The 24,751-nt window shown below is 41.1% G+C and overlaps 1 protein-coding gene across 2 annotated transcripts in view; it reads right to left on the reverse strand.

Moving 5' to 3' along the window:
- LOC117528113 (beta-1,4 N-acetylgalactosaminyltransferase 2-like) overlaps positions 1–24,516 on the reverse strand; it is a 47,855-nt gene extending 23,339 nt beyond the window's left edge. For both annotated transcript variants that reach the window (XM_034190674.1, XM_034190673.1), the window contains exons 1-5: positions 24,398–24,516; positions 21,192–21,322; positions 15,870–16,013; positions 15,051–15,157; positions 11,077–11,114 (exon numbers count right to left, since the gene is read on the reverse strand). In XM_034190674.1, the coding sequence (XP_034046565.1) occupies positions 11,077–11,114; positions 15,051–15,157; positions 15,870–16,013; positions 21,192–21,322 (420 nt within the window). In that variant the 5' untranslated portion in view covers positions 24,398–24,516. The remainder of the gene's footprint in view (positions 1–11,076; positions 11,115–15,050; positions 15,158–15,869; positions 16,014–21,191; positions 21,323–24,397) is intronic.
- Between the last annotated feature and the right edge of the window lie 235 nt (positions 24,517–24,751).

The raw sequence follows: 24,751 nt of genomic DNA on the forward strand, positions 1-24,751 counted from the left end.
TGATAACTCCCTTCTGTCTGATCATTTCTTAATAACATTTACATTTACTCTGATGGACTACCCAGCAGTGGGGAATAAGTTTCATTACACTAGAAGTCTTTCAGAAAGCGCTGTAACTAGGTTTAAGGATATGATTCCTTCTTTATGTTCTCTAATGCCATATACCAACACAGTGCAGAGTAGCTACCTAAACTCTGTAAGGGAGATAGAGTATCTCGTCAATAGTTTTACATCCTCATTGAAGACAACTTTGGATGCTGTAGCTCCTCTGAAAAAGAGAGCTTTAAATCAGAAGTGTCTGACTCCGTGGTATAACTCACAAACTCGTAGCTTAAAGCAGATAACCCGTAAGTTGGAGAGGAAATGGCGTCTCACTAATTTAGAAGATCTTCACTTAGCCTGGAAAAAGAGTCTGTTGCTCTATAAAAAAGCCCTTCGTAAAGCTAGGACATCTTTCTACTCATCACTAATTGAAGAAAATAAGAACAACCCCAGGTTTCTTTTCAGCACTGTAGCCAGGCTGACAAAGAGTCAGAGCTCTATTGAGCTGAGTATTCCATTAACTTTAACTAGTAATGACTTCATGACTTTCTTTGCTAACAAAATTTTAACTATTAGAGAAAAAATTACTCATAACCATCCCAAAGACGTATCGTTATCTTTGGCTGCTTTCAGTGATGCCGGTATTTGGTTAGACTCTTTCTCTCCGATTGTTCTGTCTGAGTTATTCTCATTAGTTACTTCATCCAAACCATCAACATGTTTATTAGACCCCATTCCTACCAGGCTGCTCAAGGAAGCCCTACCATTATTTAATGCTTCGATCTTAAATATGATCAATCTATCTTTGTTAGTTGGCTATGTACCACAGGCTTTTAAGGTGGCAGTAATTAAACCATTACTTAAAAAGCCATCACTTGACCCAGTTATCTTAGCTAATTATAGGCCAATCTCCAACCTTCCTTTTCTCTCAAAAATTCTTGAAAGGGTAGTTGTAAAACAGCTAACTGATCATCTGCAGAGGAATGGTCTATTTGAAGAGTTTCAGTCAGGTTTTAGAATTCATCATAGTACAGAAACAGCATTAGTGAAGGTTACAAATGATCTTCTTATGGCCTCGGACAGTGGACTCATCTCTGTGCTTGTTCTGTTAGATCTCAGTGCTGCTTTTGATACTGTTGACCATAAAATTTTATTACAGAGATTAGAGCATGCCATAGGTATTAAAGGCACTGCGCTGCGGTGGTTTGAATCATATTTGTCTAATAGATTACAATTTGTTCATGTAAATGGGGAATCTTCTTCACAGACTAAAGTTAATTATGGAGTTCCACAAGGTTCTGTGCTAGGACCAATTTTATTCACTTTATACATGCTTCCCTTAGGCAGTATTATTAGACGGTATTGCTTAAATTTTCATTGTTACGCAGATGATACCCAGCTTTATCTATCCATGAAGCCAGAGGACACACACCAATTAGCTAAACTGCAGGATTGTCTTACAGACATAAAGACATGGATGACCTCTAATTTCCTGCTTTTAAACTCAGATAAAACTGAAGTTATTGTACTTGGCCCCACAAATCTTAGAAACATGGTGTCTAACCAGATCCTTACTCTGGATGGCATTACCCTGACCTCTAGTAATACTGTGAGAAATCTTGGAGTCATTTTTGATCAGGATATGTCATTCAAAGTGCATATTAAACAAATATGTAGGACTGCTTTTTTGCATTTACGCAATATCTCTAAAATCAGAAAGGTCTTGTCTCAGAGTGATGCTGAAAAACTAATTCATGCATTTATTTCCTCTAGGCTGGACTATTGTAATTCATTATTATCAGGTTGTCCTAAAAGTTCCCTAAAAAGCCTTCAGTTAATTCAAAATGCTGCAGCTAGAGTACTGACGGGGACTAGAAGGAGAGAGCATATCTCACCCATATTGGCCTCTCTTCATTGGCTTCCTGTTAATTCTAGAATAGAATTTAAAATTCTTCTTCTTACTTATAAGGTTTTGAATAATCAGGTCCCATCTTATCTTAGGGACCTCGTAGTACCATATTACCCCAATAGAGCGCTTTGCTCTCAGACTGCAGGCTTACTTGTAGTTCCTAGGGTTTGTAAGAGTAGAATGGGAGGCAGAGCCTTCAGCTTTCAGGCTCCTCTCCTGTGGAACCAGCTCCCAATTCAGATCAGGGAGACAGACACCCTCTCTACTTTTAAGATTAGGCTTAAAACTTTCCTTTTTGCTAAAGCTTATAGTTAGGGCTGGATCAGGTGACCCTGAACCATCCCTTAGTTATGCTGCTATAGACGTAGACTGCTGGGGGGTTCCCATGATGCACTGTTTCTTTTTCTTTTTGCTCTGTATGCACCACTCTGCATTTAATCATTAGTGATCGATCTCTGCTCCCCTCCACAGCATGTCTTTTTCCTGGTTCTCTCCCTCAGCCCCAACCAGTCCCAGCAGAAGACTGCCCCTCCCTGAGCCTGGTTCTGCTGGAGGTTTCTTCCTGTTAAAAGGGAGTTTTTCCTTCCCACTGTAGCCAAGTGCTTGCTCACAGGGGGTCGTTTTGACCGTTGGGGTTTTACATAATTATTGTATGGCCTTGCCTTACAATATAAAGCGCCTTGGGGCAACTGTTTGTTGTGATTTGGCGCTATATAAAAAAAAAAATTGATTGAAAATTGAATTGACCTGTTGCCAGAGTTGTCTGCAGCTCTGCACAGCAGACAGGGGGGCGGTGTGAGTGGCCCGCTGCGGCGTTTACTGAGCCCGCAGACTCAGTAAGCAGACTCAGTGAGAGCAATCGCGGTGATGCCGACCGGTGCCGCGACCGGCCCGCCTGATAAGGACGCAGAACACAATGCGCTGTTAAAAACTGCACTAAAAAAATCTGCGAAACTGCAAAAGGTGAACCGTGTTATAGCGAGGGACCACTGTAAACAATTTTTGTAATTAGTTTGTCCAATTAATTACGGCGTTTGACAATGGAGGGACTGTGTATAAAAGAAATGGTTATAAGTTTTTTGTTGATCCTTTTGAAATCAAGCTGAAAGTCTACATCTTGTTTTTGTTTTAAACTCCATTGTGATGATGTGGAGGCAAAATTCTAAAAATTATGTCACTGTCCAAAAACCTGTTGGGACGTTGTGTAAAATGTAAATAAAAACAGAATGCAGTGATTTGCAAATCCTCTTCAACCTATATTCAATTGAATACACCACAAAGACAAGATATTTAATGTTCAAACTGATAAACTTTATTGTTTTTGTCCAAATATTTGCTCATTTTGAAATGGATGCCGGCAACATGTTTCAAAAAAGCTGGGACAGTGGTATGTTTACCACTGTGTTACATCACCTTTCCTTCTACCAACACTCAATAAGTGTTCGGGAACTGAGAACACTAATGACTGGGTATAAATGGAGCATCCCCAAAAGTCTCAGCCATTCACAAAAAAAGATGGGATGAGGATCACCAAGGATCACCACTTTGTGAACAACTGCATGAAAAAAATAGTCCAACAGTTTAAGAACAATGTTTCTCAACATTCAATTGCAAGGAATTTAGGGATTCCATCATCTACAGTCCATAATATAATCAGAAAACTCAGAGAATCTAGAGAACTTTCTACATGTAAGCGGCAAGGCTGAAAACCAACATTGAATGCCCGTGACCTTCGATCCCTCATGTGGCACTGCGTGGGCTCAGGAACACTTTAGAAAACCATTGTCAGTTAACAGTCGCTACATCTACAAGTTAAAACTCTACCATGCAAAGTGAAAGCCATACATCAAAAACATCCAGAAATGCCTCCACCGTCTCTGGGCCTGAGCTAATTTGAAATGGACAGACACAAAGTGGAAAAGTGTGGTGTGATCTGATGAGTCCACATTTCAAATTGTTTTTGGAAATCATAGACGTCGTGTCCTCCAGACAAAAGAGGAAAAAGACCATCCAGATTGTTACCAACGCAAAGTTCAAAAGCCAGCATCTGTGATGGTATGGGGGTGTGTTAATGCCCATGGCATGGGCAACTTACACAACTGTGATGGCACCATCAATGCTGAAAGATACATCCAGGTTTTGGAGAAACACATGCTGCCATCCAAGCAACATCTTTTTCAGGTACATCCCTGCTTATTTCAGCAAGACAATGTCAAGCCACATTCTGCACGTGTTACAACAGCGTGGCTTTGTAGTAAAAGAGTACGGGTACTAGACTGGCCTGCCTGCAGTCCAGACCTGTCGCCCATTGAAAATGTGTGGCACATTATGAAGCGCTAAATACGGAGACCCCGGACTGTTGAATAACTGAAGTCGTACATCAAGCAAGAATGGGAAAGAATTCCACCTACAAAATTTCAACAGTGTCCTCAGTTCCCAAATGGTTATTGAGTGTTCAATCAATCAATCAATCAATTTTATTTATATAGCGCCAAATCACAACAAACAGTTGCCCCAAGGCGCTTTATATTGTAAGGCAAGGCCATACAATAATTACGTAAAAACCCCAACGGTCAAAACGACCCCCTGTGAGCAAACACTTGGCGACAGTGGGAAGGAAAAACTCCCTTTTAACAGGAAGAAACCTCCAGCAGAACCAGGCTCAGGGAGGGGCAGTCTTCTGCTGGGACTGGTTGGGGCTGAGGGAGAGAACCAGGAAAAAGACATGCTGTGGAGGGGAGCAGAGATCAATCACTAATGATTAAATGCAGAGTGGTGCATACAGAGCAAAAAGAGAAAGAAACACTCAGTGCATCATGGGAACCCCCCAGCAGTCTAAGTCTATAGCAGCATAACTAAGGGATGGTTCAGGGTCACCTGATCCAGCCCTAACTATAAGCTTTAGCAAAAAGGAAAGTTTTAAGCCTAATCTTAAAAGTAGAGAGGGTGTCTGTCTCCCTGATCTGAATTGGGAGCTGGTTCCACAGGAGAGGAGCCTGAAAGCTGAAGGCTCTGCCTCCCATTCTACTCTTACAAACCCTAGCAACTACAAGTAAGCCTGCAGTCTGAGAGGGAAGCGCTCTATTGGGGTGATATGGTACTATGAGGTCCCTAAGGTAAGATGGGACCTGATTATTCAAAACCTTATAAGTAAGAAGAAGAATTTTAAATTCTATTCTAGAATTAACAGGAAGCCAATGAAGAGAGGCCAATATGGGTGAGATATGCTCTCTCCTTGTAGTCCCCGTTAGTACTCTAGCTACAGCATTTTGAATTAACTGAAGGCTTTTCAGGGAACTTTTAGGACAACCTGATAATAATGAATTACAATAGTCCAGCCTAGAGGAAATAAATGCATGAATTAGTTTTTCAGCATCACTCTGAGACAAGACCTTTCTAATTTTAGAGATATTGCGTAAATGCAAAAAAGCAGTCCTACATATTTGTTTAATATGCGCATTGAATGACATATCCTCATCAAAAATGACTCCAAGATTTCTCACAGTATTACTAGAGGTCAGGGTAATGCCATCCAGAGTAAGGATCTGGTTAGACACCATGTTTCTAAGATTTGTGGGGCCAAGTACAATAACTTCAGTTTTATCTGAGTTTAAAAGCAGGAAATTAGAGGTCATCCATGTCTTTATGTCTGTAAGACAATCCTGCAGTTTAGCTAATTGGTGTGTGTCCTCTGGCTTCATGGATAGATAAAGCTGGGTATCATCTGCGTAACAATGAAAACTTAAGCAATGCCGTCTAATAATACTGCCTAAGGGAAGCATGTATAAAGTGAATAAAATTGGTCCTAGCACAGAACCTTGTGGAACTCCATAATTAACCTTAGTCTGTGAAGAAGATTCCCCATTTACATGAACAAATTGTAATTGTAATTGTAGATAAATATGATTCAAACCACCGCAGAGCAGTGCCTTTAATACCTATGGCATGCTCTAATCTCTGTAATAAAATTTTATGGTCAACAGTATCAAAAGCAGCACTGAGGGCTAACAGAACAAGCACAGAGATGAGTCCACTGTCTGAGGCCATAAGAAGATCATTTGTAACCTTCACTAATGCTGTTTCTGTACTATGATGAATTCTAAAACCTGACTGAAACTCTTCAAATAGACCATTCCTCTGCAGATGATCAGTTAGCTGTTTTACAACTACCCTTTCAAGAATTTTTGAGAGAAAAGGAAGGTTGGAGATTGGCCTATAATTAGCTAAGATAGCTGGGTCAAGTGATGGCTTTTTAAGTAATGGTTTAATTACTGCCACCTTAAAAGCCTGTGATACATAGCCAACTAATAAAGATAGATTGATCATATTTAAGATCGAAGCATTAAATAATGGTAGGGCTTCCTTGAGCAGCCTGGTAGGAATGGGGTCTAATAGACATGTTGATGGTTTGGAGGAAGTAACTAATGAAAATAACTCAGACAGAACAATCGGAGAGAAAGAGTCTAACCAAATACCGGCATCACTGAAAGCAGCCAAAGATAACGATACGTCTTTGGGATGGTTATGAGTAATTTTTTCTCTAATAGTTAAAATTTTATTAGCAAAGACAGTCATGAAGTCATTACTAGTTAAAGTTAAAGGAATACTCGGCTCAATAGAGCTCTGACTCTTTGTCAGCCTGGCTACAGTGCTGAAAAGAAACCTGGGGTTGTTCTTATTTTCTTCAATTAGTGATGAATAGTAAGATGTCCTAGCTTTACGGAGGGCTTTTTTATAGAGCAACAGACTCTTTTTCCAGGCTAAGTGAAGATCTTCTAAATTAGTGAGACACCATTTCCTCTCCAACTTACGGGTTATCTGCTTTAAGCTGCGGGTTTGTGAGTTATACCACGGAGTCAGGCACTTCTGATTTAAAGCTCTCTTTTTCAGAGGAGCTACAGCATCCAAAGTTGTCTTCAATGAGGATGTAAAACTATTGACGAGATACTCTATCTCACTTACAGAGTTTAGGTAGCTACTCTGCACTGTGTTGGTATATGGCATTAGAGAACATAAAGAAGGAATCATATCCTTAAACCTAGTTACAGCGCTTTCTGAAAGACTTCTAGTGTAATGAAACTTATTCCCCACTGCTGGGTAGTCCATCAGAGTAAATGTAAATGTTATTAAGAAATGATCAGACAGAAGGGAGTTTTCAGGGAATACTGTTAAGTCTTCAATTTCCATACCATAAGTCAGAACAAGATCTAAGATATGATTAAAGTGGTGGGTGGACTCATTTACATTTTGAGCAAAGCCAATTGAGTCTAATAATAGATTAAATGCAGTGTTGAGGCTGTCATTCTCAGCATCTGTGTGGATGTTAAAATCGCCGACTATAATTATCTTATCTGAGCTAAGCACTAAGTCAGACAAAAGGTCTGAAAATTCACAGAGAAACTCACAGTAACGACCAGGTGGACGATAGATAATAACAAATAAAACTGGTTTTTGGGACTTCCAATTTGGATGGACAAGACTAAGAGTCAAGCTTTCAAATGAATTAAAGCTCTGTCTGGGTTTTTGATTAATTAATAAGCTGGAATGAAAGATTGCTGCTAATCCTCCGCCTCGGCCCATGCTACGAGCGTTCTGGCAGTTAGTGTGACTCGGGGGTGTTGGCTCATTTAAACTAACATATTCATCCTGCTGTAACCAGGTTTCTGTAAGGCAGAATAAATCAATATTTTGATCAATTATTATATCATTTACTAACAGGGACTTAGAAGAGAGAGACCTAATGTTTAATAGACCACATTTAACTGTTTGTCTGTGGTGCAGTTGAAGGTGCTATATTATTTTTTCTTTGTGAATTTTTATGCTTAAATAGATTTTTGCTGGTTATTGGTGGTCTGGGAGCAGGCACCGTCTCTACGGGGATGGGGTAATGAGGGGATGGCAGGGGGAGAGAAGCTGCAGAGAGGTGTGTAAGACTACAACTCTGCTTCCTGTTCCCAACCCTGGATAGTCACGGTTTGGAGGATTTAAGAAAATTGGCCAGATTTCTAGAAATGAGAGCTGCTCCATCCAAAGTGGGATGGATGCCGTCTCTCCTAACAAGACCAGGTTTTCCCCAGAAGCTTTGCCAATTATCTATGAAGCCCACCTCATTTTTTGGACACCACTCAGACAGCCAGCAATTCAAGGAGAACATGCGGCTAAACATGTCACTCCCGGTCCGATTGGGGAGGGGCCCAGAGAAAACTACAGAGTACGACATTGTTTTTGCAAAGTTACACACCGATTCAATGTTAATTTTAGTGACCTCCAATTGGCGTAACCGGGTGTCATTACTGCCGACGTGAATTACAATCTTACCAAATTTACGCTTAGCCTTAGCCAGCAGTTTCAAATTTCCTTCAATGTCGCCTGCTCTGGCCCCCGGAAGACAATTGACTATGGTTGCTGGTGTCACTAACTTCACATTTCTCAAAACAGAGTCGCCAATAACCAGAGTTTGATCCTCGGCAGGTGTGTCGCCGAGTGGGGAAAAACGGTTAGAAATGTGAACGGGTTGGCGGTGTACACGGGGCTTCTGTTTAGGGCTACGCTTCCTCCTCACAGTCACCCAGTCGGCCTGCTTTCCCGGCTACTTGGGATCTGCCAGAGGGAAACTAACGGCGGCTAAGCTACCTTGGTCCGCACCAACTACAGGGGCCTGGCTAGCTGTAGAATTTTCCACGGTGCGGAGCCGAGTCTCCAATTCGCCCAGCCTGGCCTCCAAAGCTACGAATAAGCTACACTTATTACAAGTACCATTACTGCTAAAGGAGGCCGCGGAATAACTAAACATTTCACACCCAGAGCAGAAAAGTGCAGGAGAGACAGGAGAAGCCGCCATGCTAAACCGGCTAAGAGCTAGTAGCTGCGCTAAGCTAGCGGATTCCTAAAAACACACAAAGTGAATCATGTGTAAATAATTTAGAGGTGATTCAGCAGAGGGAGTGCTTTAGTTAAGGCACGTGAAGATTACACTGTGAAACAAATCGTTATCTAGTAACTAGATCAATCTAACTGCGCAGATTAAACAGCTAACAGATACAGCAAAACACCGCTGTGCTCCAGAACAGGAAGTGATACAATACCGCAATGAGAGCCAACCACCAGTAGAGGCAAGCAAGAGCTCTACAGGCACCAGTGTTGTTAGAAGGTGATGTAACACAGTGGTAAATATACCACTGTCCCAGCTTTTTTGAAACGAGTTGTAGGGATCCATTTCAAAATGAGCAAATATTTGCACAAAAACAACGTTTATCAGCTTGAACATTAAATATCTTGTCTTTGTGGTGTATTTACATTTTACACAACGTCCCAACTTCATTGGAATTAGGATTGTAACTGCATAATGTGTTTAGTGGTCCATTGGAGGGCACACAAGAATTTCTCGATTACTTCTAACAAAGCAGTATGGTAAAGATCAAAAAAACAAAATAATTCACTTGGAGGGGAGGACATTTAAACCCAAAATCCATTTGTCGCCATCAAGTGTAGCAGCAAAAAAATCTCTGAAGCACAGAACACATGGCAAACTGAGGTTACGTCCCAAGCAGATAGCAGACAAGTGAAACACCACATCAACCAAACCAGACAATCAGACCAAGGACCACAATCTGCACAGATTAGAAAGATGGGTCACTGTGGAAGATGGAAATGCAAAATTATGCTCACTGCTTGCACCCAGAATCATGCTGTTTGTTCACAGGTAACCCAAGGTTGCCACTGTACAATTTAAATGACAGAATTAGCCAATGGATACAAACCTACACTGTTACAATATCAAGTGAAATATCATCACTGTTCTTGGAATTGCATGTATTCCATGGGAGGTGATGGTCTAGTGGTTAAGCATTGGGCTTAAGACCAGAGGATCCTTGGTTCAAGTTCCAGCCTGACTGGAAAAATCACTAAGGACCCTTGGGTAAGGTCCTTAATCCCCTAGTTGCTCCCGGTGTTTAGTGGGCGCCTTGCATGGCAGCAGCCTGACATCGGAGTGAATGTGAAGCATTGATGTGTACGAGGGCTGTCAATAAAGTAACGGTCCTTTTTATTTTTTTCAAAAACTATATGGATTTCATTCATATGTTTTTACGTCAGACATGCTTGAACCCTCGTGCGCATGCGTGAGTTTTTCCACGCCTGTCGGTGACGTCATTCGCCTGTGAGCACTCCTTGTGGGAGGAGTCGTCCAGCCCCTCGTCGGAATTCCTTTGTCTGAGAAGTTGCTGAGAGACTGGCGCTTTGTTTGATCAAAATTTTTTCTAAACCTGTGAGACACATCGAAGTGGACATGGTTCGAAAAATTAAGCTGGTTTTCAGTGAAAATTTTAACAACTGATGAGAGATTTTGAGGTGATTCTGTCGCTTTAAGGACTTCCCACGGTGCGAGACGTCGCTCAGCGCTCCCAGGCGCCGTCATCAGCCTGTTTCAAGCCGCACGTCTTTCATTAAAAAAATCTCCTTTAACAGTGGAATATCCGGATAAAATGCTGAAACCGACTTCTTCTGAAACTTCTCTGTTCTCTCACGACGTCCTGGATCAATAGAGCCTGAAATGTGGAGGTTTTCAGCTTGAACAGGCTGACGACGGCGGCTGAGAGTGCTGAGCGACGTCTCGCACCGTGAAAAGTCCTTAAAGCGACAGAATCACCTCAAAATCTCTCATCAGCCGTTAAAATTTTCACTGAAAACCAGCTTAATTTTTCGAACCGTGTCCACTTCGATGTGTCTCACAGGTTTAGAAAAAATTTTGATCAAACAACACGCCAGTCTCTCAGCAACTTCTCAGACAAAGGAATTCCGACGAGGGGCTGGACGACTCCTCCCACAAGGAGTGCTCACAGGCGAATGACGTCACCGACAGATGTGGAAAAACTCACGCATGCGCACGAGGGTTCAAGCATGTCTGACGTAAAAACATATGAATGAAATCCATATAGTTTTTGAAAAAAATAAAAAGGACCATTACTTTATTGACAGCCCTCGTAAAGCGCTTCGCAACTGATGCAGATGGAAAAGCACCATATAAATGCGGTCCATTTACCATTTAATTTACTTAAAGTATTCCAGATATCATAAAGCTCTAGCAATCTTGTGTCAATATGCAGCAGCAAAGGGATCACACAAACCTTGTAGCTGCTTCTTTTTCCAGCATACAGCCCTAAACCTGAAAACAGAGACACACGGACACTGTCCTCATTAAGGTTGTAGATTAGTTTGTGTCTTTTCAAAGCCGTTTATAATCCACACTGACCTTGTTAATTTTAAGGATGCTGCATATTTCCAGTGTGTCTACCCATCACTCTTGCAAAATAATGCTGCATTATGCAAATACATGTAATTTTTCACTTCCTGCCTGGCTAGGTTGGCAATATACAGTGCATCCAGAAAGTATTCACAGTGCTCCACTTTTTCTACATTTTCTTGTGCCTTATTCCAAAATGGAGTAACTTGATTTCTTTTCCCCTCAGAATACTCAGAAAACTCGAGAATGACATGAAAATATTTTTTTTTACATTTTTTCAAATTTATTAAAAAATAAACCAATAAATCATTTGTACATAAGTATTTAAACCCTTTCCTCAATACTTTGTTGATGGACCTTGAATAATGGTCTCCTTGAATATGATGCCACAAGCTTGGTGCACCTATCTTTGGGCAGTTTTGCCCATTCCTCTTTGCAGTACCTCTCAAGCTCCATCACGTTGGATGGGGAGCATCGGTGCACAGCCATTTTCAGATCTCTCCAGAGATGTTCAATTGGATTCAGGTCTGGGCTCTGGCTGGACCACTCAAGGACATTCACAGAGTTGTCCTCCTTTGATATCTTGGCTGTGTGTTTCGGGTCATTGTCCTGCAGAAAGATGAACTGTCGCCCCAAGAGTGCTCTGGAGCAGGTTTTCATCCAGGATGTCTCTGTACATCGCTGCATTCATCTTGTCCTCAATCCTGACTAGTCTCCCAGTTCCTGCCACTGGACAACATCCCCACAGCATGATGCTGCCACCACCATACTTCACTGTAAGGATGGTGCCTGGTTTCCTCCAAACATCATGCCTGGCATTCACAGCAAAGAGTTCAATCTTTGTCTCATCAGACCAGAGAATTTTGTTTCTCATGGTCTGAGAGTCCTTCAGGTGTCTTTTGGCAAATTCCATGTGGGCTGCCATGTGCCTTTTACTTGGAGTGGCTTCCGTCTGGCCACTCTACCATTCAGGCCTGATTAGTGGATTGCTACAGAGATGTCATCCTTCTGAAAGGTTCTCCTCTCTTCAGAGTGCTGGAGCTGTGACAGAGTGACCATTGGGTTCTTGGTCACCTCTCTGACTAAGGTCCTTCTCCCCCAATCGCTCAGTTTAGACAGGCAGCCAGCTCTAGGAAGAGTCCTGGTGGATCTAAACGTCTTCCATTTAAGGATGACGGAGGCCACTGTGCTCACTGGGACCTTCAAAGCAGAAGTGTTTCTGTACCCTTCCCCAGATTGTCTGTCTCAGAAGTCTACAGACAATTCCTTTGACATCATGCTTGGTTCCAAATCATGTCCAGTCAACTGAGTTTATCCCAGGTGGACTCCAATTAAGCTGTAGAAGCATCTCAAGGATGATCAGTGGAAACAGGATGCACCTGAGCTCAATTCTGAGCTTCATGGCAAAGGCTGTGAATATTTATGTACATGTGACTGTTAATAAGTTACACTGACATACGAGGTCTGTTATAAAAGTATCCGACCTTTTTATTTATTGCAAAAACCATATGGATTTGAATCACGTGTGATTGCATCAGCCAAGCTTGAACCTTCGTGCGCATGCGTGAGTTTTTTCACGCCTGTCGGTTGCGTCATTCGCCTGTGAGCAGGCTTTGTGTGAGCAGTGGTCCACCCCTCTCGTCGGATTTTTATTGCGAATAAATGTCTGAACGATTTGGAGCTTTGCTGCATCAAATTTTTCTAGAAACTGTGAGAGACCTCCAGGTGGACACCATTTGTAAAATTCAGATGACTTTCAGGGATGATTTTATGGGGATTACACAGATTAAGGAATGCTCCAGCCGGTTTAAAGACCGCCCACAGCGTCTGAGAGCGCGGCACACTCCGAGCGCCGATCAACAGGCTGACACCCCGCTGAAACAACCAGATCATTTCCAACGTGAAGGCTTTGTTGATCCGGGACGTCGTCTGACTTCCACAGAAATGGCCGAAGACGTGGACATCAAGACTTTTTCGGCACATTCCACTGTTACAGGAGTTTTTTTCATGGAAAGAGAAGTGGAAGGATGCGCCACGGAGCCGCAAATGGCGCGGACAAAAGCACCTCTGTGTTGGTCTCACAGGACGGCTTTCAGATGGCTTTCGGTGGCTTTTCAGTCGTGTGACTATCCGAGAAATTGTGCATGAGCTGCACATGCCAGAACATGTCCTGTGAGGCTTCATCACAGCATTGCTTTGCGCCATGTGGCTCCACCGCGACGCGCGGAATTCCTCCGCTCCTCTTTCCATGACAAAAACTCCTGTAACAGTGAAATGTGTCATTCATTTCCACACTGGACGCTGTGTTGATCCGGGACGTCGTCTGAGTTCCACAGGAATTGCGGAAGACGTGGACATCTGCACTTTTTTGGCACATTGAGACAGACGTGCGGAGGAATTCCGCGCGTCGCGGTGGAGCCGCGTGGTGCAAAGCAACGCCGTGATGAAGCCTCACATGACATGTTCTGGCATGTCCAGCTCATGCACAGTTTCTCGGATAGTCACATGACTGAAAAGCCACTGAAAGCCGTCTGAAAGCCATCTGAAAGCCATCCTGTAAGACCAACATGGAGGTGCTTTTGTCCGCGCCATTCGCGGCTCTGTGGTGCATCCCTCTGCTTCTCTTTCCATGAAAAAAACTCCTGTAACAGTGGAATGTGCCGAAAAAGTCTTGATGTCCACGTCTTCTGCCATTTCTGTGGAAGTCAGACGACGTCCCGGATTAACAAAGCCTTCACGTTGGAAATGATCTGGTTGTTTCAGCGGGGTTTGAGCCTGGCGCTCCGCGCTCTCAGCCGCTGTGGGTGGTCTTTAAACCGGCTGGAGCACTCCTTAATCTGTGTAATCCCCATAAAATTGTCCCTGAAAGCCATGTGAATTTTCTGAATGGTGTCTACCTGGAGGTCTTTCACAGTTTCTGGAAAAATTTGATGCAGCAAAGCTCCAAATCGTTCAGACATTTATTCGCAATAAAAATCCGACGAGAGGGGTGGACCACTGCTCACATAAAGCCCTGCTCACAGGCGAATGACGCAACCGACAGGTGTGAAAAAACTCATGCATGCGCACAAAGGTTCAAGCTTGGCTGATGCAATCACACGTGATTCAAATCCATATGGTTTTTGCAAAAAATAAAAAGGTCGGATACTTTTCTAACAGACCTCGTACATATGTCATATAATATTGATTTCAGACTCTCTAAAGCCATGTTAATACATTGTTGCATTTCTGCTGGGGTTATGTGAGGTTAAGAGCAATGACGGCCACAAGTTTGCATTGGGTCAATATGTTCTTAATATCTGCACAGTGACTTCATGTACTCTTGTTAGGATAATTTGTCTGCACTAAAGCATATCTTGTAAAAACTATGCGGTTTTCATTATCTTATCATGTGAAAAGATGTGAAAAGATTTCCACTAACACAAGGTTCTGCTTTTATGTCTTTAAAGTTTGACCTAGTTAGCCACATGGACTAAACATGACATGCCAATTTTTGATCACGTAAGCACACACATTTCTTTATCAATGATGTCTGTGTTCATTGTCTCATTCCTGAACGAGCTCCTGCGTGACTTTGGGACAATGAGAACACCAGATCTGGTATGATTAATTCCACATGAAATGAATTAAACTGTCCTTTTTGGAACAGAGTCTTGTTGATTCAGGACAGACCCAAAGAACCGAGAGTCTAACATGACCTCTTAGTTTTTTATTATTAACAAATTTGCAAAATCTTAAAAAAAAAAAAAAACAACAACAACAACAAAACACACCTTTCTTCACATCGTCTTTAGAAAACCTATGGGTTATATCATGCAAGGTTTCTCCAATGAAAACAATCTATGGTAAAAACATTACCTGGTATGAGAGCAGGGGTTAAAGGTCGAACTGTAAAACCTTGGATCGGATATTGGAGAGGAGAGTTGGGCAGAGCAAACAGCAGTCTGGATAACACAGAAGTTGTCCTGTTGAAGGGTGATTGGGAAAAGAGAGAATAAAGTGGCCTCAGCTTTGTGTATACACAGACTGCATAATGTATGTACTGACTATAGCAGGGTCATTTTTGTAGTCTTATTAAAATAGATGGTCATGATAGTGGCCAAGTTGTTAGTGTGCTTTGTTTCAGTGCAGAAGGTTCCCAGGTCAATAATATGGAGATGCATCAGGAAGGGCATTAGTGTAAAATGTGTGCCAATTCACCATGTAGGTCCACCTCAGATTTGCTGTGGTGACCCTGAGTGCAAACAAGGGAGCAGCCAAAGGGACTTACTTATTAAAATAGAGAGTTCATCCTAACAACATATTTGGTAGTTATGGACAATATTAAAAGTGGGGCTTCCTGCAGAGTGAAGTTTTTCATAATTTGATCCAACTCCTGGTCAAGAAATGTGAGACAAAGTACTTGACAAATCGTGTACCATCCTAGTTGACCTGTCTGCATTCGCATTTGTGCCAAAATATTTGGGCCGTGAGCAATTACAATGTCAAAATATGCAAAATATGCAATGGAGTTTCTTTTTGAAAATTGTATTGAGTCACACTGGAAAAGTATCTGTGAATACAGATCATCAAAATAAAATGACTATTTTCCAAACCAACATCTTCTCCAAGAAAATTATTAATAAAAAAGCCTTAATTCTATGACAGCACTCCATCTGTCCATCCATCCACATATACCTGGTCTTGTGTTTGCTGAACTCCTGAGTTCGGCGTTTCACCAGCTCTCCGTACTGTTCTTTGGGGACATAATCTTTGAGCATCACTGAACCTTTGGGACATTGACACGTGTTGTGTAACAAAGCAGGATGGGAGATAGTAGACCTGGAAGATTGGAATATATGGAATTGCTTTCAGAAACATCGTTTTATTACTTCTTTTTTATTTTTTTTTTTTGGATTAACATGAACAACTCACTCCAAAAACAAATGGTGCTAAATAGCATGAAAAGTGGTTTGTTGGCTGCTAATCAAAGGGGAACCCCTGGTGGTGCCACATATCACCAAAATGTGCTGTACAGCACCACCAGTAGGAACCACTGTTGGTGCTAAATAAAAAATAAATAAAACCCAAACAAAAAACAAGAACAACCGATCTACTTCAGACATTTAATTATTGTTCCATCCATGCTCTTTAAGCAAACTGGTGAATAATTATGCTGCCTTCTGCCAGTGGAATGCACACAGACAGCTGTGTGCACAGTTCTCTGTATTTGTCTAGCAGAATGCTGCATACTTTTCTCATCAGTTTGCTTGTATACAGTGTTTGGAAAAATAATTAAATGTCTGAAATAGGGGACTGTCTTTGTTTATTGTAATAGTCAGTGCACAAACATATTCACACTGTGTGTCCTGTGTGCAGAGCTGTGATGTCCCACACAGACTCAGATAAATAGTGTGTGTGCAAACCTCACCTATTTGCATGTTCTTTCCCAAAATTTGTATACTCAGTTGGACAAACCCCAAACTGCACATTCATGAAGGTACAGAGTAAATGCACTAAATGGACACAGTACACTATTTTGTATATTTGAAAGATGCATTCCTGAATGCATTCTGTTCGTAAATTAGGATGCACCATTTTTGTGAGTGTTATGGTGCAAGTTTTAACACACGCAAAAATGTCTCCTGTATGTAGGGTATGTCATAGTTTCCCAAGAACTTGTGCATGTTTTGTCTCCTTCTCTGTGTCCATCGTGCAGTCCTCACATATTGTATGACACAACACGTATATTTGTTTACAGCACAAGTCCTTCCTGGAAATTATCAACTGCCAAGACACACACCAGGCTGGTATTTGCATGAAAAACAGCCGGTCTTTGCAATTCCACCCTCCCGTCTGACACATAGTGACTGTCATTCACAGTCCTATTAATAGTGAACAAACGTCCCTACAAGCCAAAGTTATGAATCAGACAGGTCACTGACATCATTACATTCAGTGGTCACATGAAAGGAGCCAAATCTGTTCCTAGTGGAGCCAATCTTCCAAAATGTAACCATTGCCCAATTATTCAGGCAAATAGTTTGAAAGTATGTCAACACCAAGATCAGGGGAGAATCTAGTTGCAAATACACCAGTTTGGTTGTAACCATCCAAATGTTCTCAATGCTTGCACCAGTTATTCCTATTTTCTTCTTCCACATCAGAGGGGAGCTTGCATGCATGAGCTGGGGTTTGGATTGTAAAACCACATTCTTGGCAGAGGTGGAAAACTATGGCTTCAGAAAGTAAATGCCCTACCATGTATTGCTGCCTTCTACCTGTGCACCTAAAGCAGGTGATCTCAATAATTAGCTCATCCACCTGCCTGAAGAGTTGAAGTAATTACAACCAGCTGGTTTAATAGGAAGATGGAACAAATATGTGGCTGGACTGTCCACCTCTGATTCTCGGGACATTCCACACTGTTAACCCAAACAAGTTAACTCAAGAAAATTAAGGTAACTGAACCTATTTTTTTTTTTTAAAGTTAATTAAATTAAAAGTCAAATTTTTTATGCAGTGGTGGTGGCCAACTGGTTAGTGCCAAGTGGTTTTAGTGCAGAAGGTTCCCAGTTCAAACCTCACCCCTGCCACATTTCTCCATGTAATATGGAGTTCCATCAGGAAGGGCATCTGGCGTAAAACTTGTGCCAGTTCAACATACCACCTTGGATTTCCTGTGGCGACCCCGAGTGCAAACAACGACCACTAGTGCAGCAGATAACAGAATATTTGCAGAGGAATCCTTCAAATCTGGTTACAAGCACCAAAGTTTGACTGTGAATACCTTTTGGTACATATTTTCGAAAAATAACGTTAGCAATTTGAATTTTCAATAGGGGCCAAGTAGGGGTCAGCTGAAGAACTGCATAGGGGTAAAAAAAAACATGTTCCAATCATATTGAAAGCTATACCACATTATGTGTCTGATCAAAAAGATTCCAAAAAGGTATAGTTTGGACTATCTGTGACTGAATGTTCGTTCTGGAGTTATGGGGTAAAAACAGCAAGCGTGGCGACAAAGGTCACTTTCAGTTTGTACAGGGGTCAAACGTTAAAGTTGCTCCAATTATGGTAAAACATGATGCAAATTATTGGTTGAGTTAGTAGGATTTTAAAAAGGAATAGTTTGCACCATGTGTCATGCTTAGTTATCATGTTACGAGGTAACACGTCACATGTCATAGAATCCAATGGACGTTGACATTGTTTGAGCTTTACTTTGGAGACCAAACATTTGTTTGAGCTTTACTTTGGAGACCAAACATTCAACACAGTCAGAACTATTCCATTTGTTAATCCTTTGTCACCATTCTTGCTATTTTTACCCCATAACATTCAGTTATAGATAGTCCAGACTATACCTTTTTGGAATCATTGTAAGATACATAATGTGGTATCACTTTCAATATGATTGGAACATTTTTTTGACCCCTATGCAATTCTTCAATTGACCCCTACTTGGCCCCCTATAGAAAATTCAAATGGCTAAAGTTATTTTTCTACAATACAGTAGTGTTCAGAATAATAGTAGTGCTATTGTGACTAAAAAGATTAATCCAGGTTTTGAGTATATTTCTTATTGTTATATGGGAAACAAGGTACCAGTAGATTCAGTAGATTCTCACAAATCCAACAAGACCAAGCATTCATGATATGCACACTCTTAAGGCTATGAAATTGGGCTATTAGTAAAAAAAAGTAGAAAAGGGGTGTTCACAATAATAGTAGTGTGGCATTCAGTCAGTGAGTTCATCAATTTTGTGGAACAAACAGGTGTGAATCAGGTGTCCCCTATTTAAGGATGAAGCCAGCACCTGTTGAACATGCTTTTCTCTTTGAAAGCCTGAGGAAAATGGGACGTTCAAGACGTTGTTCAGAAGAACAGCGTAGTTTGATTAAAAAGTTGATTGGAGAGGGGAAAACGTATTAGGCTGTTCATCTACTATGATCTCCAATGCTTTAAAATGGACAAAAAAAAAGAGACGCTTGGAAGAAAACGGAAAACAACCATCAAAATGGATAGAAGAATAACCAGAATGGCAAAGGCTCACCCATTGATCAGCTCCAGGATGATCAAAGACAGTCTGGAGTTACCTATAAGTGCTGTGACAGTTAGAAGACGCCTGTGTGAAGCTAATTTATTTGCAAGAATCCCCCTCAAAGTCCCTCTGTTAAATAAAAGACGTGCAGAAGAGGTTACAATTTGCCAAAGAACACATCAACTGGCCTAAAGAGAAATGGAAGAATATTTTGTGGACTGATGAGAGCAAAATTGTTCTTTTTGGGTCCAAGGGCCGCAGACAGTTTGTGAGATGACCCTCAAACTCTGACTTCAAGCCACAGTTCACAGTGAAGACAGTGAAGCATGGTGGTGCAAGCATCATGATATGGGCATGTTTCTCCTACTATGGTGTTGGGCCTATATATCGCATACCAGGTATCATGGATCAGTTTGGATATGTCAAAATACTTGAAGAGCTCATGTTGCCTTATGCTGAAGAGGACATGCCCTTGAAATGGGTGTTTAACAAGACAATGACCCCAAGCACACTAGTAAACAAGCAAAATCCTGGTTCCAAACCAACAAAATTAATGCCTCGCAGATGTGAAGACATCATGAAAAACTGTGGTTATACAACTAAATACTAGTTTAGTGATTCACAGGATTGCTAAAAAAGCAGTTTGAACATAATAGTTTTGAGTTTGTAGCATCAACAGCAGATGCTACTATTATTGTGAACACCGCCTTTTCTACTTTTTTTTTAATAATAGCCCAATTTCATAGCCTTAAGAGTGTGCATATCATGAATGCTTGGTCTTGTTGGATTTGTGAGAATCTACTGAAACCTTGTTTCCCATGTAATAATAAGAAATATACTCAAAACCTGGATTAATCTTTTTAGTCACATAGCACTACTATTATTCTGAAGACTACTGTATGTACCAAAAGGTATACACAGTCAAATTTTGGTGCTTGTAACCAGATTTGAACGATTCGTACAGTTATCTGCTGTACTACACCATGGATTGCCACCTTATTGTGATGGAGGAGATTGTGTGCTGCAGTGATCCTGGGAGCTGTGCTGTCTGGAGCATTAGCTCCTGGTGGGGCCACCCTTGGCAAATTGGGATCAGGTGAGAAGACAGACAAAGGGGGATCCAACAGACATAATTAGGGATTGAGTCACCTCACTCAGATTAGGGATACAGGGGCCCCTCCTGGAGCCAGTCCTTGGGGGGACCTCACAGGCCAGTGCCTGGTGGCCGGGTCTACAGGACTCGATCAGGATCAACCTGAAGAAATAAGGTGGTGTCCTCCCCATGGGGTGTCACCAACTACAGGGAGTCTGTAGACAGTCTGGTACACTGCTTTTCTGGTAGTGGATAAGGAAAATGCCCAAAGTGTCTGACACTTGGTTATTTGAACAACTAGAAAATTCAAAAGTTCATCTTCCACTAATCACCCTGCCATCTGCATTTTATGAATTTCAGGTTGTACACAACCGTGTACGTGATCACCTACAGCCATGCCAGTCTCTGCCATGACAGACCATGAAGAAGAAGAGCTTTTACTGTCATTGTACATATATACACACACACAACATTTGTCCTTGCATTTAACCCATCCTAATTACAGTTAGACACAATCCAACCACTAGGAGCAGCAGGCAGCCACAGTCCGGCGCCCGGGGACCAACTCCAGATTTGATTATGAGAGGAAACCAGAGTGCCCGGAGGAAACCCACGCGAACACCGGGAGAACGTGCAAACTCAACACAGAAAGGGTGGGAAGCAATCCCATGACCTTCTTGCTGTGAGGCATCAGTGCTAACCACCAATCCACTGTGCCCTGTTTTTGCTGTCACACATTTGCAGGCATGAATTCAGGGTTACAATATCTGCTGTTTTCTGACAAAGGAAACTAAAGAAGTACACTGACACGCAGCTGATACATTTAAAACAGGACAAACTGTTATGTTTGACTGCTTAAGACAGGTGACAAAAAGAATTTACCGTAGCTGCTGTTCAACTTCTGAAACATGAGTGTTGGAGTTTTCAGGCCAGTTTTGGAATATCAAGAAATACATGATGAGCAGGATTATCACAATGGAAGCGTGACATGCAGCTCTGCAAAACAAAGACATCTGACACACACACACACACACACACACACACACACACACACACACACACACACACACACACACACACACACACACACACACACACACACACACACACACACACACACACACACATCAAAGTAAGTCTTGGGCTACTCAGTTTCTTCCCAGGACCTGCTCTGTCTAATACTATGGGAAACAAGCCATGAAACATTGTGTACCAATAATTACATTACAGCTGTATCATTTTGGCTGAGACTGGAATGGTCCGCTCACTTTTGTACTGCATATTTCAAAGTGGAACATCAAGATGAAAGAGGAACCTAAAGGTTTGAATGAAAAGGACATTTTCCTAATAATTTTACAAAGCTATATGTTATTTTCTCACAAAGCTGCAAAGTATACTTTATTTATTGACAGGTTACTGCAGAAATATATGTTGTGGAAATTTCTCATATTATTAATAAGAAAAAAATTGTTACATAGGTGTCAACCTGACTCCAGAAAGGGCAAAGGTAGTGTAGCAAATAACTGAAACATTCCTTCACATGGTGATACAAACACAAAATTTAGCACTACTCAGACATTACTCTTTTGAATAAAACTGAGTAGCCACTTTAAGGGGTAAAAATTTAAAAATGTTAAAATCATATTGAAAGCTACACCACATTATGTGTCTGATCACAAAGATTCTAAAAAGGTTTAGTTTGGATATCTATGACTGCGCTCAAACGATGTGTTAATTTTCCGTGTACCTCGTGTCCGCACTGAAACGAGAAAGAAAGCTTTCAGTTTTTCTGTTCCTTCTGATTGAAACATCCTCCAATCTGACCTGAAACAGTCTGGGTTAACTTCTTTGAATGCCAGATCGCGAAATGGAATCCTTTTGCACAATGCCTGTGTCTTTAAATTCTAATCTGTTTCCCCCTACACACACACACATACACCTCACAGTGACCAAGATGATTTTAATTTCTTTGTTGTTAATGTTCTCTTGATGACGTTAACCTGTCTATTATGATGTATGTTGCTGCTTTTCTTGGCCACGTCATCTTTTTTTGCAAAAGAGGTCTTGATCGCAATGGGATTTTATCTGGTTTAATAAAGGTTATTATTATAAAAACATTATGAATGGTGACAAAGGTCATTTTCAGTTTGTGCAGGGGTCAAAAGTTAAAGCTCTTCCAATTTTGGTAAAAAAAAAAAAAAAAAGCGGTGCAAATTATTGGTTGAGCTAATAGGATTAATAAATGGAATAGGTTCGACTGTGTTAAATGCTTAGTCTGCAAGGTAAAGGTCAAACAACGTCAACGTCCATTGGATTCTATGACATACATTACCCTATAACATGACAACTAAGCATGCCACATTGTGCAAACTATTCCTTTTAAAACCCTATTAACTCAACCAGTAATTTGCATCATGTTTTGCAATAATTGGAGCAACTTTAACTTTTAACCCCTGTACAAACTGAAACGGACCTTTGTCACCATTTGTGTTGTTTTTACCCCATAACATGCAGTCACCTTTTTTGGAATATTTATGTTCAGACAAATAATATGGTATAGCTTTTAATATGATTGGGAGATTTTAAAATTTTGACATCTGTTGTAATTTTTTCAATTGACCCCTACCTGGCTGCCTATTGAAAATTCAAATGACTTGTCAGTTTTGTTTTTTTTTTCTAAAGAGTATTTGCGCCGACTTTGGTGCTTGTATCACCATCTAAAAGGATTCTTCTGTAAATATTCTGTTAACTGCTGCACTAAGAGTGCAGGTTTCTTTGTAACCACCAACTCCACCAGGTGATTTTATTGATGAACTCATCCTGTCTGCTCAACCCATCTGCTGTTAATCAGTGAAATCACCTGGTGGAGTTGGTGGTTACAAAGAAATCTGCACCCCTTTTGCCCTTTCTGGAGTCAGACAGACACCTATGCTGTCATCACTTTTATAGACTATGTTTTGTAGGTAGCTCATTGGGACTTGGACAAGTCGAACAGCAGATAACTGTAAGAATCGTTCAAATCTGGTTACAAGCACCAAAATTTGATTGTGTATAGCTTTTAGTACATGTTGTAGAAAAATAACTTTAGCCATTTGAATTTTCAATAGGGGCCAAGTAGGGGTCAATTGAAGAATTGCACAGGGTCAAAATTAAAAATGTTCCAATCATATTGAAAGTGATACCACATTATGTATCTGATGACAATGATTCCAAAAAGGTATAGTTTGGACTGTCTATAACTGAATGTTCTGGAGTTATAGGGTAAAAACAGCAAGAATGGTGACAAAGTTCAGTTTCAGTTTGTACAGGGGTCAAAAGTTAAAGTTGCTCCAGTTTTGGTAAAACGTGGTGCAAATTATTAGTTGAACTTATAGGATTAACAAATGGAATAGTTCTGACTGTGTTGAATGTTTGGTCTCCAAAGTAACGCTCAAACTATGTCGATGTCCATTGGATTCTATGACATGTGACATATGTTACCCCGTAACATGATAACTAAGCATGACACATGGTGCAAACTATTCCTTTTTAAAATCCTACTAACTCAACCAATAATCTGCATCATGTTTTACCATAATTGGAGCAACTTTAACTTTTGACACCTGTACAAACTGAAAGTGACCTTTGTCGCCACGCTTGCTGTTTTTATCCCATAACTCCAGAACATTCAGTCACAGATCCAAACTATACCTTTTTTGGAATCTTTCTGATCACACACATAATGTGGTATAGCTTTCAATATGACTGAAACATTTTTTTGACCCCTGTGCAGTTCTTCAACTGACCCCTACTTGGCCCCCTACTGAAAATTCAAATGGCTAAAGTTATTTTTCTAAAATATGTACCAAAAGGTATACACAGTTAAACTTTGGTGCCTGTAACCGGATTTGAAGAATTCTCCTGCAAATATTCTGTTATCTGCTGCACTAAAGACACCTAATCTGCATTCCCCCAGGCGACCCAGTTGTTGCTGCGTACCGCCCTTGCCCGAGGAAGTAACCTGTATATCGTTCAGGGGAAGTTCTAGATTCTCAACTGCTTAAAAAAAAGTAGATTATTCAAAATTACTCAAAACACACGATACTTACCTTTTCTTGCTGCAAAACGCACAACTCCCATGACCTGTACTGTGTTCTGTGATGAAAGCTGGCAGCTTTCCTACCCCGGACCTTTGTGTGTATATACTGTCACCTTAACAGGTGCCCTGCTGGAAGGGGGCGGGGAAAAGCAAAACAAAGCACGCATGATTGCAGGTGTGACACAATGAAAGTGGCTGCCAAGTATGCAGACTTTGACCAGAGGTGACGCTAAACGAAGAGTGTTAATAAAACAAACCTCCTCCCACACAAAACAATTCAATGTGCTTAAGATAGATTACTTCAGAAGATTATATATTACAATTGTTTTGATTCATGTTACTTCTGAGGAAATAAATCAACAAT

This window comes from Thalassophryne amazonica, chromosome 16, assembly GCF_902500255.1.
Source record: "Thalassophryne amazonica chromosome 16, fThaAma1.1, whole genome shotgun sequence".
NCBI classification, from domain to species: domain Eukaryota; kingdom Metazoa; phylum Chordata; class Actinopteri; order Batrachoidiformes; family Batrachoididae; genus Thalassophryne; species Thalassophryne amazonica.